This window comes from Eupeodes corollae, chromosome 3 (genome assembly GCF_945859685.1).
Source record: "Eupeodes corollae chromosome 3, idEupCoro1.1, whole genome shotgun sequence".
NCBI classification, from domain to species: domain Eukaryota; kingdom Metazoa; phylum Arthropoda; class Insecta; order Diptera; family Syrphidae; genus Eupeodes; species Eupeodes corollae.
Window position 1 is genome coordinate 4,485,083 of NC_079149.1, and position 15,287 is coordinate 4,500,369.

A 15,287-nucleotide genomic window follows, 5' to 3' on the forward strand; every position below is an offset into this window, starting at 1 on the left:
TTGGCATCCCTGCCAAACTCGTCCGTTTGTGCAGGATGACCATGGAGAATTCACGCTGCTCCATAAAGGTTGGAAACAACTTAACAGAACCTTTTGATGTCAAAAAAGGTTTTAGACAAGGTGATGCGCTGTCATGCGATTTTTTTAACATCGTGCTTGAAAGAATAGTGCAGAGCTCACACGTCAACACTAGAGGCACTATCTTTCAAAAGTCTGTCCAATTACTGGCATATGCTGATGACATTGACATAATCGGAAGAACTCAGCGTGATGTCAATGGGGCTTTTGTGAGTATTGAGGCAGAGGCGGCAAAAATGGGTTTAACGGTTAATGAGGGCAAAACAAAGTACATGCTGTCGTCTAGAAAGGACATACAACACCGACGTTTTGGACAAAACGTCACAATCGACAGACGTACCTTTGAGGTAGTCAAGGACTTCGTCTACCTAGGCTCCGCTGTAAACGCAGAAAACAACACCAGCGCTGAGATCAAACGCAGAATAACTCTTGCTAACCGCTGTTTCTTTGGACTAAGAAAGCAATTGAGTAGTAATGTCCTCTCTCGAGGGACCAAAGTGTTGCTATATAAGACCCTTATCATCCCCGTCCTGCTATACGGTGCAGAAGCATGGACCATGACAAAAGCGGATGAAAGCACCTTGGGTCGCTTCGAGAGAAAAGTTCTTCGTGTGATCTACGGTCCCGTATGCATCGAAGGGGAGTGGAGGAGAAGATGGAACGACGAACTGTACGGGCTGTACAGCGACGTAGACTTAGCAAGAAGAGTAAAAGTCCAACGACTAAGATGGCTGGGTCACGTAGAGCGCATGGAAACCAATGCTCCGGCCCGGAAAGTCTTCGAATCCGCACCCACAGGACAGCGCAGTAGAGGAAGGCCGCGGATCAGGTGGCGCGCACAAGTGGAAGGTGACCTCACCCAACTTGGAGCGCGAAACTGGAGACATCTAGCTAGGGACCGAGCTAGATGGAGAAGTTTGTTGGGTGAGGCCCTAGTTCACACAGGACTGTAGCGCCACCTTAAGTAAGTAACTGCACTAGCTATTATTTACCAATAAAATACGCCTATTGAAAGTGATTGGTTAGGTGAGAGCTATTATTTTCCCATTGTACAGTTAGTGAAAACATTGAAGAACTCAAGAATGGGATCAAATGAGGCTAAACTACATTAAAATGTCACTTACAATCAACCCATACGTTTCAGAAAATAATTTAGAATAAGGAATATGCTATTAAAAGTTGAATGCACTTTTTCTAGACTTTAAATTAAAAAAAAAATAATATATAACAGTCTTACATCCCTATTATGAGTATCAATTTGATAGTTGATAATATCTATCAACTATTTGATGAATCGGTATTATGAACATCAACTTTTAATTTTTGAACCGATTTTGAATAGTTTATTGTGAATGAGATATTTTTCTCGTTTGACGTTTTCAATTATTGTTTTAAAATTTTGTTATGTGTCTGGACTTCTGGAGTTAAAATTGTTTTGCGAAAATGTAAGTTGTTCTAATAAAAAAGTTTTCATATTTTAAAAAATATATTTTATTTAGGAACAGAATAGTAAGTAACAGGAAGCAATTGGAAAGAATGGTAGAATTGATTTAGCAAAATCCTGAAGTGGCAAGGGGGATGTTGTCCAAAGTGGACCTAGGAAAAAAGTGGGAAGCTATCGCAGTGGAGTTGAATAGTTTGGGGCCTCCACAACGCGACTCAACCAAGTGGCAAAGAGTGAGTATAATTTGCTTGAGTATACATTCAATTTGTAATGTTTTGATTTTAATAGGTATGGATTGATCAAAAAACAAAAATTTAAAAAAAAAGTTACAAAAAATAAGATGGAGACAATTGCAACTGGCGGAGGACCTAATAAAACAATCCGAGTTTTTCCCCAATATCTTTTAACACCTCCAGGAAGGCTTGTTTGGAAAGCCTGAAGTTTTGAATGAATCTACAATGAAGTTTCATCAGCCAATGGAAGAATTAAAGAAAAGTATCTTATTACATGTGTTCGTCCAAATCCATTGGGTTGGAAGAATCACGTAATGCTCTGCGTATTTTGAGTTGCTGACTTGCGTTAACTTCATCATAACTCCCTTCAAAAAACAATTCCGTCGAAGTCATAATATAATTTCTTAAATTTTTTTTTTGCCTTTGAAAATCCTGAAATATTAGTTTTTTGTTTGCATGCAAAAATATTCCTATAGCAACCGAATTAAACATCGTCAATAAAAAGTAATTTAAAAAAAAAAATGCGAACAAATCGCTGTTTCTTTAAATTTATATTTTATTCTATGGAGAGAATGAAAAAAACGTACCTTTTATAATTTTTTCTAAATTTATTTGAGACGTATCAACCAAGAATTTGTGGTTGATATGATAATTGATGTGTATCTATTTTTTTGATATCCGTAATACCAAGTAATGTCAAAAAATCATTCACAATAATGATAAAATTCACAGTTCATCAACAAAGTTGATAGTTGATAGCCATAATACCAATGCATCAAAAATATTGTTATGTATCAAGTATCTAGTTGATAGTTGATAGCTATAATAGGGCTGTTAGAAAAATATAGTCCCAGTAATTCAATATATTGTAACCTATTTTTGCGATGCTTAAGAAATATTAAAAAAAATGTAATTAAAAATCAAATATCCCTTAAAAATCAATAAATTAATCAAAGTCGTTGAATTAAAATATTCCTGCCTCTCAAATCAAATATTAAACCAAGATAGTAAAAAACCTCGATTTTTTTTTAGATTGATCACTGAATGCTTTCAAACTGGGCTACTCTCCTTCCAGTTCTCAAAACACAAATATCAAACGAAACACAAATCCTCTCTCCAACTGTCACTTTTCTGTTTCATACCAGCTGATGGTATGATTTTCTGATGGGTGCAAAACTGCAAAATTAAAATTGATAAATGTAAGCGAGACGATAAGGAGAAACTTCTTTTTCCTAAGTTCCCAGAGTTAATCCATGAAAAAGAAAAATTTAATAAAAAAACTATTCCAACAATTTGAAAAACGAAAATCGAAAAATACGAAAATGACACCGGACATGAAAGCTCTAGCCGAACGAAACGAATGGAAAATCCTCTACTGGATGATGGCGACAATTTGTATGCCCGTTGCACTGCCGCTTATAGTTCTCAACTTCCTGAAAAGAGCAAGAGAAAATAAATACAGAAATTGCTTACCCGGAAAGGTATGAAAAACATAGTTGAACTTATGGAAGTTGATGCGAATTTGAAGGTACACAAATCTCTTAACAGGTAGTTGTGATAACCGGTGCCAGTTCCGGTCTGGGGGAAGCTCTGGCTCATGTTTTCTACAAAGCTGGATGCAAGGTAGTTCTTGCAGCTCGCCGCCAAGATGAACTCGAGAGAGTACGGAAGTCGTTACTCAATACCGAGGCGGTAAGTCCATTTGAGTGAAGTTCAAGTTTAAAGTCCACGAAATCCAATTTGTTTATGTTTTTTTGTCCAGAATGATGTCACCTATCCTCCAGTTGTGATGCCATTGGACTTATCCGAATTGAATAGTCTGCAAGGTGTCGTCGATAAGATCCTTAAGATTCACAACAAAGTTGACATTCTAATAAACAACGGAGGGATCAGTGTGCGATCGGATGTCATGACTTCAGCTATCGATGTCGATGTTAAAGTTATGCTAGTCAATTATTTTGGAGCTGTAGCACTGACAAAAGGTTAGTCCCGATAAACGTTTTCTTATTTATTATAATCTGTATACTTGAGTGGCAAGCGATGTTGCCGTCGCGATATCTTTCTTTGAACTAAAATTATGATTTTTAAATCTTCACGTTTCACTAACCTACTTTTTATTTTGTTTTATTGCTTTTTGTTTCTCTGAATTTCAATAAATAAACAAACAGTAATTAATCTAAACAAATTTATGAAATTTTAGCCGTGCTGCCGTCTATGGTCAAGCGGGGAGAGGGTCATATTGTGTTCGTGAGCAGCGTGCAGGGAAAGTTCGCACTGCCATATCGCTCATCGTATTCTGCATCAAAACATGCTGTACAAGCATTTTCGGACTCCCTGCGTGCCGAAGTAGCACACAAGGGCTTGAAAGTCACAACAGTCAGTCCCGGATATATTCGAACGAAGCTATCAATGAATGCATTGACTGGAACTGGAGAATCATACGGAAGTTCGTTAAAATTGTTATCATAATTTTGTATTTTGTTTTGATTCTTTGTTTGTTTTTATTTTAAAGAAATGGACGATACAACTGCCGCTGGAACTTGTCCGGACAAAATGGCAAAAGATATTCTAGTAGCTTTGCTGCGAGAAGAAAAAGACGTTATACTGTCACAGATTCCTGGGAAACTTGCATATTATCTCAGAGTATTATGTCCACCAGTATATTTTTGGGTAATGGAAAAGAGAGGGCGTAAGTTGGAAGCATCACACAAAACGAACTGATTGAGAAATACAACAATTGAATGTATATGTGTATATACAATATTTAATTTTTTAATTTGGGAATTTCTGTTAGAATTTAGTGTATTGTAAATCAACAAAATAAAAATAAGTTAAAGTATTTACAGAAGATTGATAGTAATTTTATTTAATACTAGTATTTGCGCAGCACCTTGAAGATTGGTTACTTTTATGAAACATTCATTTCTTTCACTTGTAATGTGTTGTTCAGTAAAAAAGGATTTTACATTGAAACGGAAGATTAACGGATTAAGAAATCAACGTCATAGGTAGTGCTCATAGCTTAATTGATGATGAATTTTGAAAGTTAAAATGATTATCTAATCGACCTGTTTTTGGATTAGATTCAACATTTTAATTTGTGCGCTTTTATAAAAACTTTAAACAAATTTAAAATTTTGTGATCGAATTTTTGAGATTTTCAAAAATTATTTCAAAATTATATTTTTTTAAATAATGTAATTCTTTTTATAATTTACATGCACACAAGAGGTAATTACAACTTTTCAACTTTTAAAATTTTAAGTTTAAACACAATATGAGCGTTGGGATAACAGGGAAGTATTTGAATCTAAGGTCTTACAATTTTGAATATTAGAATTGGGAAAATGGTTGGGTAAAGCAATTCACATTATAAATAAAAATTAAAATTATTTTATGAAATAAATTTGACACAATTTGTTTGATTTGTCTGCTGGGCAGGTAAAATCAAATCAATAGTTTTTAACGTTCGCCTAAAGCATTGGTTTTATTTCAGATATGTGTATCCTTTTTTTGCCTTTGAAATACCTAATGTTTTGAGCTTAGGTAAATTTCAGATAATTTTTTATTTGATCTCAATAAAAGAAAAGTTTGAAAATATAGAACCAAAAATGTAGAAAATTATGCCATGGGTAGATTTGCTTAAGAAAATAAAATGCACCACTGGGAAGCACGAACTTACTCATGTTGCAAGGAGTATCAGTCTTATTTAATAGAATTCGCTAAACAGATGAATAGTTATACAGTGAATAAGGATTTATGTAGGCTCTATGTAACGTTGCAAAAATTCCTATTTATAAAAAAATCTGCTATAAATTTTAGTTATACAATGCTTATATCAAAAAAAGTGCCAAAAGTACTATAAAATCTGCTAGTTGTCATAGCAACTAAAATATAACAAAATAATTCCAATTATTTGTATGATATTCCCTTTCGAAAATCTATATTTTTTTTAGATTCTTCGTTTCTTCGGCTCACGAGCTAAACTCGAGAGGCATTATTGTTTTTATTTTAATTTCAAAAAGAGAGGAGAGAAATCAAAATGACATTTACGAAATAATAATAACAATAATTTCCTTATGTAGGCTCTATTCAACCTCAAAACGCGTTTAGCTTATTATGGGACTATGCAACCTTGTATAAGTTTTATAAATAGCATTTTTGTGTTTAGAGGCATTATAGAGATAACATAACTTTATGTAGGCTCTATACAGCGTTTTTAAATAAGACTGTATGTTTTAAAGTATTTCTTATATTTTAAGATTTAAAAATGTACTTGAAAGTTTGTTTTTAAAAATTGAAACGTTATTTCATTTCTCAAAAAATCCTAAATTTTTCAAATCTTTTATTTGGAAATCGTTAGAGCGTTTTTAAAAATCAAAAATAAAAACAATGATATTTTTGGTCATCAAATGAGCTTGGGCAGAAACAAATTTATTGAAAAACGTTGATTAGTTCTTGAGAAAACTTAAAAACAATAAAGCTGTTCTATGGGGGGTACCCTTCTGCTGCAATGCAAAAATATTATTTTTTATATTGAAAGAAGGCAAATTAAGAACAACAAATTTTACCGAATATTTTAAAAAATTCTATCAATTTGTTTTTAAGAAAATTTGAATTTTGAATTTTTGACCAAGAAATTTGTATGGGGACTATTGTTATTTATTTATTTATTCGTCTTAAAAGTGACACACTCTATTTAGACTAATAATAAGACTAGCCAACACTGGTTTTGCCACACGAACTAATTTTGTTTTGTCAATCTAATCTCATTATTAAATCACAATTGTCACGTGTCAATTAGGCTCAGTTTTGTTGTGATACGGTATAACTCAAAACCTGTGCTAAGCAGCAAATTAACGGAAGCGCTTCCAAGTAAACCGTTTAAAAAATATTTGTGGCTGCATTTTAACACCTTTTTTGTTTTAGCATTTACCCTGTGAACATGTCGAGGAAGTGTAACAATGATCCACTGTTTCTGTTATATTTGCGAAGAACTGACATTAAAAAAACAAAGATGTCGCCCACCAAGGCAAATCCTGGGCTCCTCATGTCTGTTGCATAACGTGTGTGAAAAATTTAACCGACTGGAAGAAAGGCGTATGACTTATGCCATTTTGCAGTACCCATGATATGGACCGAGATCACGTTTCGGATTGCTATTTTTGTCTCACTGACATAAACGGTATAAATTACAAGAAAAAACAGTTATTTACCCTAACTTATCTTCGGCTATAAGACCAGTCTCTGATTGTACAAAATTGCCAGAACTATTACCAGTTGCAACTACGTCTGTTGAGAATAACCATTCACAATCGTCCACTTCATTTGAATGTGTTCACGAGGACGATGACTTTCAGTTTGAAGGAATTGCAAACAAACCACATTTCATAACTCAAGGAGACTTAAATGATATAGTTCGGGATCTAAATTTGTCCAAAAAACAATCAGAACTATTATAATCTTAAAGAATGGAATTTTCTACATAGTAACACAAAAGTTATCTACTTTCGAAACCGTGATCAGCACTTCAGAACAAGAAGTTGGTTATGGAGCTGTTAATGACATATAAAGCTTTGGGTTGCAACATGTCACTTAAGATCCACTTTTTAGACTCGGACCTGGATTTTTTTCCTGACAATTTAGGGGCTGTCAGCGACGAGCACGGTGAGAGGTTCCATCAGGACATTTTGAATATGGAAAAGCGGTACCAGGGCAAATGGAACCCAAATATGTTAGCGTTAAAGGGACCAACAAGAAGCGAAACATGCACTATTTTAAATTGCTCAATAGAATACAATTTTTTGTAACTATTTATTTTTTCTTATGATCACCAACTTAAGCAAAAAATTCCGTGTGGCACAAAAAAGTTAAAATTTTTGTTTACCAATACATAACATAAAAATAAAATACATAATTTACTTATAGCATTATAACAAATTTAATAATTTATGGTTCAAAACATTTCTATTAATATTAAAGTCAATTGCAAAATCATATTCATTAAAATCCATACAAGCTCTTGTAATAGAATTATACTTAGCATGAATACTACTGTAGTAAGGAACATTTAAAAAATTGCAGTAACGAGGGCGCAAGATTCTAGAAGGCGCATAAATAAAAACATAGATAACAAAACTGGACAGTCAATATTAAAATTTAAGACACCAAAACCTAAAAGTATTGAGTTTAATTTTCTTCTCTGAGCAAGAGGTTTTAGATAAATTAAAATACACCTCTTCTCATAAGATGGAACATTTAAACAACCAGACATTTTCCGTAAGGTAAACTTTGTGAACCTTTTTTGAACATTTTCTATACGACGAATGCTAGACGCCGTATAGAGGCTCCATATAACAGTACAGTATAAATGTGGTCGTACGAGACTAGAATAAAGAAATCCTTTGAATTTCGAAAAACAAACCCTAGCATAGAGTTTGCTTTTGAGATCACATGGTCTATGTGATTTGATAAATTCATTTTAGAATCGAAGATTACGGCTAGATTCTTATGGCTATCAAGTCTTTGTAAAATGTCGTTTTCATGTTTATAATTATAATATAATGGACTGTGATTGCTAGAAAAGGTGAAATGTAATGGTAAGTCGTTAATAAAAATGATAAAAAGAAGTGGTCCAAGATGACTACCTTGAGGAACACCCGGTCACCCATTCTTTAAAAAAATAAAATGTTTGACTGTGTTAACAGTCGAATTGTTTTTTCCTGAACACCGTTTAATTTAATAAATATGATTTAAAATAAAAACAAATGAATATAAAAATAAACCAGCATGGTGTTCATACATGCGTTTTGCCCCGATGTAATGGTTGGGCTCATCAGAAGATGACCATTACAAATTGTCTTGACGCATATTTTCTCGAATAAATCGAGAATCCATATAATATGAGTTACATAGAGCTACTGTGAATTATATGGTCGCTACAAGTCTTCAGAGAAGGTAAATTGTAGCTATTTTTATTTCCTTGCTATGGGACATTTGAAGATGCCTAACTCGAATTGACTCAAACCCTTAATTTTCAAATTTGAAGTCAATCGATGCAATACTTTGAGCTGTAGGGGCCAGGACAATCACACGGACGGAATTGGGAGATCAAATTTTTCGACTTCTCTGCCATCGTAATGCCATGTTTGGTTAAAATCTTAAATTCGAATTTTTTTACAAATACAAAACTTGACATATAATTCCTAAATGTCGCAACTAAAAAAACACCAACAATCAAAAAAGTTATTTTCCATGAAGAAAGGAACTATTCTTGCAATTTTTCAATAGATGCGATTTTTGTGTGTTTGATCTTGACAGCAGTCGTTAAATTTTGGGAGTGGAGTGATAAACAAAATTAATTTATATAAATGTGTTGTTATATGCAACGTTATAAGAAACTTGTACGTTTACGTCGACAAAGCTCAATGTTAATTTTAACAAAATGTTTATTCAATAAGATACATTTATTTCTCGTTTTTGTTTATACAGAACTTTTATTTAATTTTTACTCTTGTACTATCGTTTAATAATTGTTTATTTTCGCGGCGTCCGATTTCGTCGGCTTCGATTTGATCACTGATCCTTCTCTCTCTATTTCATTCTTACAATCCACCCCCCGTGGATCCTCTAGGATTCACCATCAATCGTCAAAACGGCTAGTTTATTGGCAGGGCGTCTTAGAAGGGCATTTGCAGTTTTCACTTCGGCTATTCTGATGTGGCCGTCCTTAGCTGGGACAACCTTTGTAACTCGTCCCTTTTGCCATTGGCTACGAGGTTGATTATGATCGCAAATGATAACCAGATCGTTGACTTTAAGCTGTGGTGGTTTGTCATGCCACTTGGAACGGCGTAAAAGTTGTGGTAGGTATTCTACAACCCATCTCTTCCATAAACGATCCTTCAAGTTTTGTGCGATTCGCCATTGCTTTTGTAAGCATATTTTGATGTCGACGGGATGTGGTGTCTGGGTCGAGTTAACACACCCTAACAAAAAGTGGTTCGGTGTTAGCGGCTCGTCTTGGTCACTGGACAGCGGAATTTCAGTGAGCGGTCGGGAATTCATGATGTTTTCTGCTTCCAAAAGAGCACATCGAAGACTCTCAATTCTAGGTGCCTCATCCTTCAGTGTTTTTGAGAACAGGAGCTTCACAATTTTGATAAGTCGTTTGCAGGGCAATTGAAGATCCACTCGATATTTTGTTTGGTGGATTCGTCTATAATTCGATCGGTGTCCAAGAGACATTCATTTTTCTTCAATTCCCTCTGTGCACCGATGAAATTGGTGCCATTATCGCATCGAATGGACACTGGTGACCCACGACGGTTGATGAAGTTCTTCAGGCATATTATGAAAGCGTTTGTTGATAAGCTTTCGGCAATTTCGAAATGTGCTGCTCGGATGGTAAGGCATGTGAATATGACCACCCACCTTTTCTCACGGCGTCGCCCTATAGATACATTCAAGGGTCCAAATAGATCAACACCTGTATGGTCGGTAGGTAGTTGTCCCATTAAAGGCGGTTTTGGGGCGGCTCTGTCAATCTTACATATTGAACACTCCTTTTGTACATCTTTTAAGATAGTTTTTAAGCGAGGCATCCAGAATATTTGACGGATTTGGTTGATAAAGACAGCGACATTTTGGTGGTGATACCTCCGGTGGAAACTTTCAGCAATAAGTCGAGATACTGTATGATTTTGTGGCAGTATTATGGGTCTTCGTGCACTGTATGGTAGACAAAGTGCTTCATCTAATCGGCCTTGAATTCTCAGAAAACCTTTTTCGTCCAAATACGGCGTCAGGGCATAAATTGAACTGGATTTAGAAATAGGTTTACCCCCTTTCAAAGCGGCTATCTCAAGACGGTATTCTTCTTTTTGGACGATTCGGCAAATGAACTGCTCCGCAGCCACCATATCAGAAACTAAGAGAGGGCCTTTCGGTACGTCGATTTTTGCCTTAATTTTCGCAAATCTTACCACCCATGCGGTTACTCGTTTTAGCTTAAAATAAGAAGAATACTTAGTAAATTGAATAAAAGGTCTACTCGCCTGGCAACATAAGACTGTCTTCGTTTGGATTTCTTCTTCGGATGCTATGTTTGTTTTTTCTAACTGGAACGCTGGCCAATGTTGTTCGTTGTCTTTCAAAAAATCAGGTCCCTGAATCCATCGACTACTGCAGTTGAATTTCGGTGGGAACGTAGGGCGAGTGGCTGCATCTGCTGAGTTATCTGAAGTTGGCACCCAGCGCCATTGGTTCGGATCGGTGTTGCTAATGATTTCCGAAATTCGGTGGCCAACAAAGGGTTTGTACCTACGTTCATGTGAGTGAATCCAGTAGAGTACGGTTGGGGAATCGCTCCAGAAAATTGTTTTCGCTATTTTGATCTCGTGACTTTGAATGATGGACCTGCTTAGACGTAAACCAAGTATGGCTGCTTGTAGCTCCAGTCTAGGAACGGACATCAATTTCTTAGGGGCAGTTCTAGTTTTTCCTGCTACAAAGCTTAATTCAATTCGGTTTTCTGTGACAATACGAAAATAACCAACGGCTGCAAAGGCACTTTGGCTGGCATCTACGAATACGTGCAGCTCGGTGTTGTTTGAAAGGCGGATATGCGGCGAATAACATCGTGATATTTGAAAGGCTTTTACCTGTTGAAACTCGTTCCACCATGCAGACCATTTGATATGTAGCTCAGTAGGTATTGGGTCATCCCAGTCAATGCTTACTTTCCAACATTCTTGAACCAGGATTTTTGAAAAAATCAAAAAGTCGGCTAAAAATCCAAAGGGGTCGAATATTGCCATTACTATTCCAAGAAGTTCCCTTTTGGTTGGTGGTCGACGAGATTCTAAAACCTTTTGTGGAATGCGGTGGAATTTGGTTTCAAAATTGAAGGAATCTGTTGTCGTATCTCAGAACATTCCAAGAATTTTTTCCGATGTAGCTTGACGTTCCATGCTGATTTTCTTCGATTCAGTAATGGCCACTCCATTCATTGTTGTTTCTAACTTTGATGAATTAGAAACAAAATTACGTAGCTGGAACCCTGCTTCTGCATTGATGATGGTGACTTGTATACAAATTCGTTCGGCTTCTTCTTCATTTGGAAAGCTACATACAAAATCATCGACATAATGCTTACCAATGACTGCGGCAGACGCCTCGGGATACGTGTCTTCAAATCGTTTGGCATTGATGTTCTTTATCCATTCGGCACAACACGGTGAACAAACTGCTCCAAAAATCATTGACACCATTGCGAATTGTTGGACTGGCTTATTCTGGTCACCATCCCTCCACAGAAAACGCTGTGCATGTTGATCCTCGGGAATGATGCGAACTTGGGAGAACATTTCCCTTATATCAGCTGCGACTCCGATGACATCTTGACGAAACTGGAATAATATGCCGATGAGTGGTTTTGCCTGTTCGGGTCCCTTAGACAAAACAGAGTTAAGTGAAATGCCATGAGAAGTGGCAGCGGCGTCAAACACTATTCGCACTCTATTTGGCTTATGCGGACTTTGAACGGCAAAATGCGGCAAATACCATACTGCATGCCTTGTGTTGTTTATCTCGTCTTCGAATAGTTTCCTAGCATATCCACTGTCAACATATTTCCTTATACCTTCACGATACCTGTCGGCAAACTCGAGTTCTCGGCTCATCTTTTTTTCTATGCTGATAAGGCGTTTCAGTGCCATCGAGAAGCTGTTAAAGAGTGTAGGCACAAACTCCCTCCAAAGCAACCCGATCTCATACCGTTTGCCGATTTTTCTGGTAGTATTTTTCATTATTTCTTTGGCCTTAATGTTTTGCGTTGACTCAGGAATTGGACACGATTCATTTGCACCAAAGTTTTCTGTTGCAATAAAGTCTGTCACGATTTGATTTAAGTTGGTGTCTCTTTGGCGGATGTGAAGGAACATAGGATTTGGAGTTGTTGTTCTTGGTCCGTAAGCAACCCAGCCTAGCTTAGTTTTTGCGGCGATCGGTGTTGTTTGGCCAGATTCTACAACTGTTGATGAAGCACTAAGATGAACATAGTCTAATCCTAGCAATATAACTGGTCTGGCCTCGGTGTACTCCTGAAGTGGTAAGAACTTGGGGTAGTTGTAATCCGACTTCATAAATGACTGGACAGGTAGGTTGAGGTTTTTAATAGTTGTTACATTTTTGATGTTGAAACGCTGGTTTTCTTCTAGACCTTCGATTTCCAGACTAACTTTTCGAGATTCTTCCGTAGTTACCTTTTGTCCATACCATTGTAATTTCAAAGGCTCATGTTGACCTTTCAGTCCAAGCCTCACGGCTGTATCTTCTTCCATAAGGGATATAGCTGAGCCTTCATCGAACATTACGTAGGTATCTATTTTGCCTGTAGGACCATACAAGGTAACCGGCAAAATCTTAAACATCTGACCGGTGTCATCTGGTGTGTCACAATTCAAGATTGGCTGTGCGTTTAATCTTGATTGGGGAATTTCTTCATGAAGACTGTGATGATGGTATCTCCTGCATCCTGATATGCCAAAGATCTTTTTCATACCATATACTAATGAACTGTGGCCTTTGTTCAAGCACGAGAAACACAGTTGATTGGCTTTAACTTTGGTCCAACGATCCTCAACGTTTAGATCCGTCTTAAATTGTTCACAATTGGCAAGTTTATGATTTAATCCACAGTGGCAGCATTTAAATTCTCTTGCTACTGTTTCGGTTGCATGCATTACTCTACGTTGTGCCACTTGAGGAGTCAATCTGGAAGTACTTTGGAGTGGTGGTGGCATTTTCCCCATTATTCTGGCTAGTGTGCTCAGCCAAGCTGAAAAGTGTTCGATCGATGCGTACGGCTTTATATCCAGACTGTGTTTGATCCATTCAAATTCTTTACTGGTCGGCAACTTTACAACAAGTTCGTCCAAGAGATTTGGATCTGAAAGCTGTCGTTCACATTTTGACGCTTTTAGGAACGACACCACATTTCGAACTTTGGTCGAATATACCACAATTTGATCGATTTTATTTTCTGGTATAATTGGTATGGCTTTGATCTTACTAAGCTGATACCTAACCATGTGTTCGGGTCTTCCAAACGTGAACTGTAGCTCATCGATGATTTTCGGCACTTCACTTGGATAAATGAGCATTGATACTACCGCTTCCCTTGCTGCACCAACTAAGCATTTTTGAAGGCGCATTAAATTTTGCCTGTTGCTGTATTTGAAGGCCTCAGTGGTATCCTCAAAACTCGCAAAAAATAATGGCCATTCCTCGGCATTTCCAGAGAAGGTTGGCAGATCGTAAATTCGTGTGCTCGTCAAATCACCTGCTGGAATAAGGAGATTATTACCTACCGGTGGCGTTGAGAAATGGTCAGCAGACGTGTCCAAGGAGTCTCTGTTTTGAATGGGCAGTGCTTCTACTTGGATGCTGAGATCTTTGATGGCGGTTTGGCTCTCGGCAGTATCTTTTCTAAGTTCTTCCACGGCGGCTTTTAAAGCATTTATGCTGGATACTAATCCTGTCATTATGGTGACATCCATTGGCGGTGTTTCTTGATCGTTATTCGGCATTTTATTTTAATAAATGCAATTTAAACTGTTCAGAGATGCGAATGAGAAAAGAATGTTGCTTTACTCGTTAAGAAAAAACTACCATCCTCTTTTCAAAACGGTAAACTTTTTGCTTTTTTCCGTGTCTATTCTATTCTCTTTTGAGAGAACGCAAATTTGTCTGTGTTGGCAAGAACAGCAAATTACGAATTGGCGGCTGGGTGGGGAAATGAGACTCACGTTCGTCTCTCTTACTCCCTCTGTGTTGGCGGTAACAGAGAAGTGTAAATTTGAAGAGTAAATTTGGCGTCGGGTTAGTGAGGCAACGTTTGTCTCTGTTTTCCCTTCTGTTTTGGCGATAACAGAGATTATTTTGAATTTAACGGCGGCGGTAAGACGATACGTTTGATTCTTTTTGGCAATAGCATGTGTATGTGTATACAAGAGCATCTTCTCGTATATAGTAGTGGCAGCGAAGACGAAACGAAATCTAAGATGAAATATCGCGAATAAAATTATTAAAACTGTACGTTTACGTCGACAAAACTCAATGTTAATTTTAACAAAATGTTTAATCAATAAGATACATTTATTTCTCGTTTTTGTTTATACAGAACTTTTATTTAATTTTTACTCTTGTACTATCGTTTAATAATTGTTTATTTTCGCGGCGTCCGATTTCGTCGGCTTCGATTTGATCACTGATCCTTCTCTCTCTATTTCATTCTTACAAAACTCAACCGTCTGGCAAGGTTTTTTTTCAGCCGTGTTCGGGGAAGATCGTTCAAAAATGGTATTTTTACGGATTTTGAGGTCAAAATAATATCCACACGAGTGATGCATTAAAAAATCTCCTGCAATCAAAAATGTGTGTCCGAGAAGTCTTATTTTCAGCATTCTGCTTCCCAGACACATTTTAAGCTTTTTCAATTTAAATTCTTACAGAATTCAATGTTCACCTAA

The 15,287-nt window shown here is 36.6% G+C and overlaps 3 protein-coding genes across 3 annotated transcripts; 1 reads left to right on the forward strand and 2 right to left on the reverse strand.

The window, feature by feature from the left end:
- The first annotated feature begins 2,874 nt into the window (after positions 1-2,874).
- Positions 2,875-4,603, forward strand: LOC129949292 (dehydrogenase/reductase SDR family protein 7-like). Its single transcript, XM_056060661.1, has 5 exons — positions 2,875-3,236; positions 3,304-3,447; positions 3,518-3,737; positions 3,956-4,201; positions 4,268-4,603. Exons 1-5 carry the CDS (start codon positions 3,009-3,011, stop codon positions 4,474-4,476), a joined length of 1,047 nt encoding a protein of 348 aa, XP_055916636.1. The 5' UTR covers positions 2,875-3,008; the 3' UTR covers positions 4,477-4,603.
- Positions 4,604-9,905: 5,302 nt separating this feature from the next.
- On the reverse strand, positions 9,906-11,573 carry LOC129948978 (uncharacterized). The gene has a single exon (XM_056060144.1). The coding sequence runs from the start codon at positions 11,571-11,573 to the stop codon at positions 9,906-9,908; it is 1,668 nt and encodes a 555-aa protein (XP_055916119.1).
- Positions 11,574-11,681: 108 nt separating this feature from the next.
- LOC129948979 (uncharacterized) lies at positions 11,682-14,345 on the reverse strand. Its single transcript, XM_056060145.1, has one exon. It carries the CDS (start codon positions 14,343-14,345, stop codon positions 11,682-11,684), a length of 2,664 nt encoding a protein of 887 aa, XP_055916120.1.
- Positions 14,346-15,287: the final 942 nt, after the last annotated feature.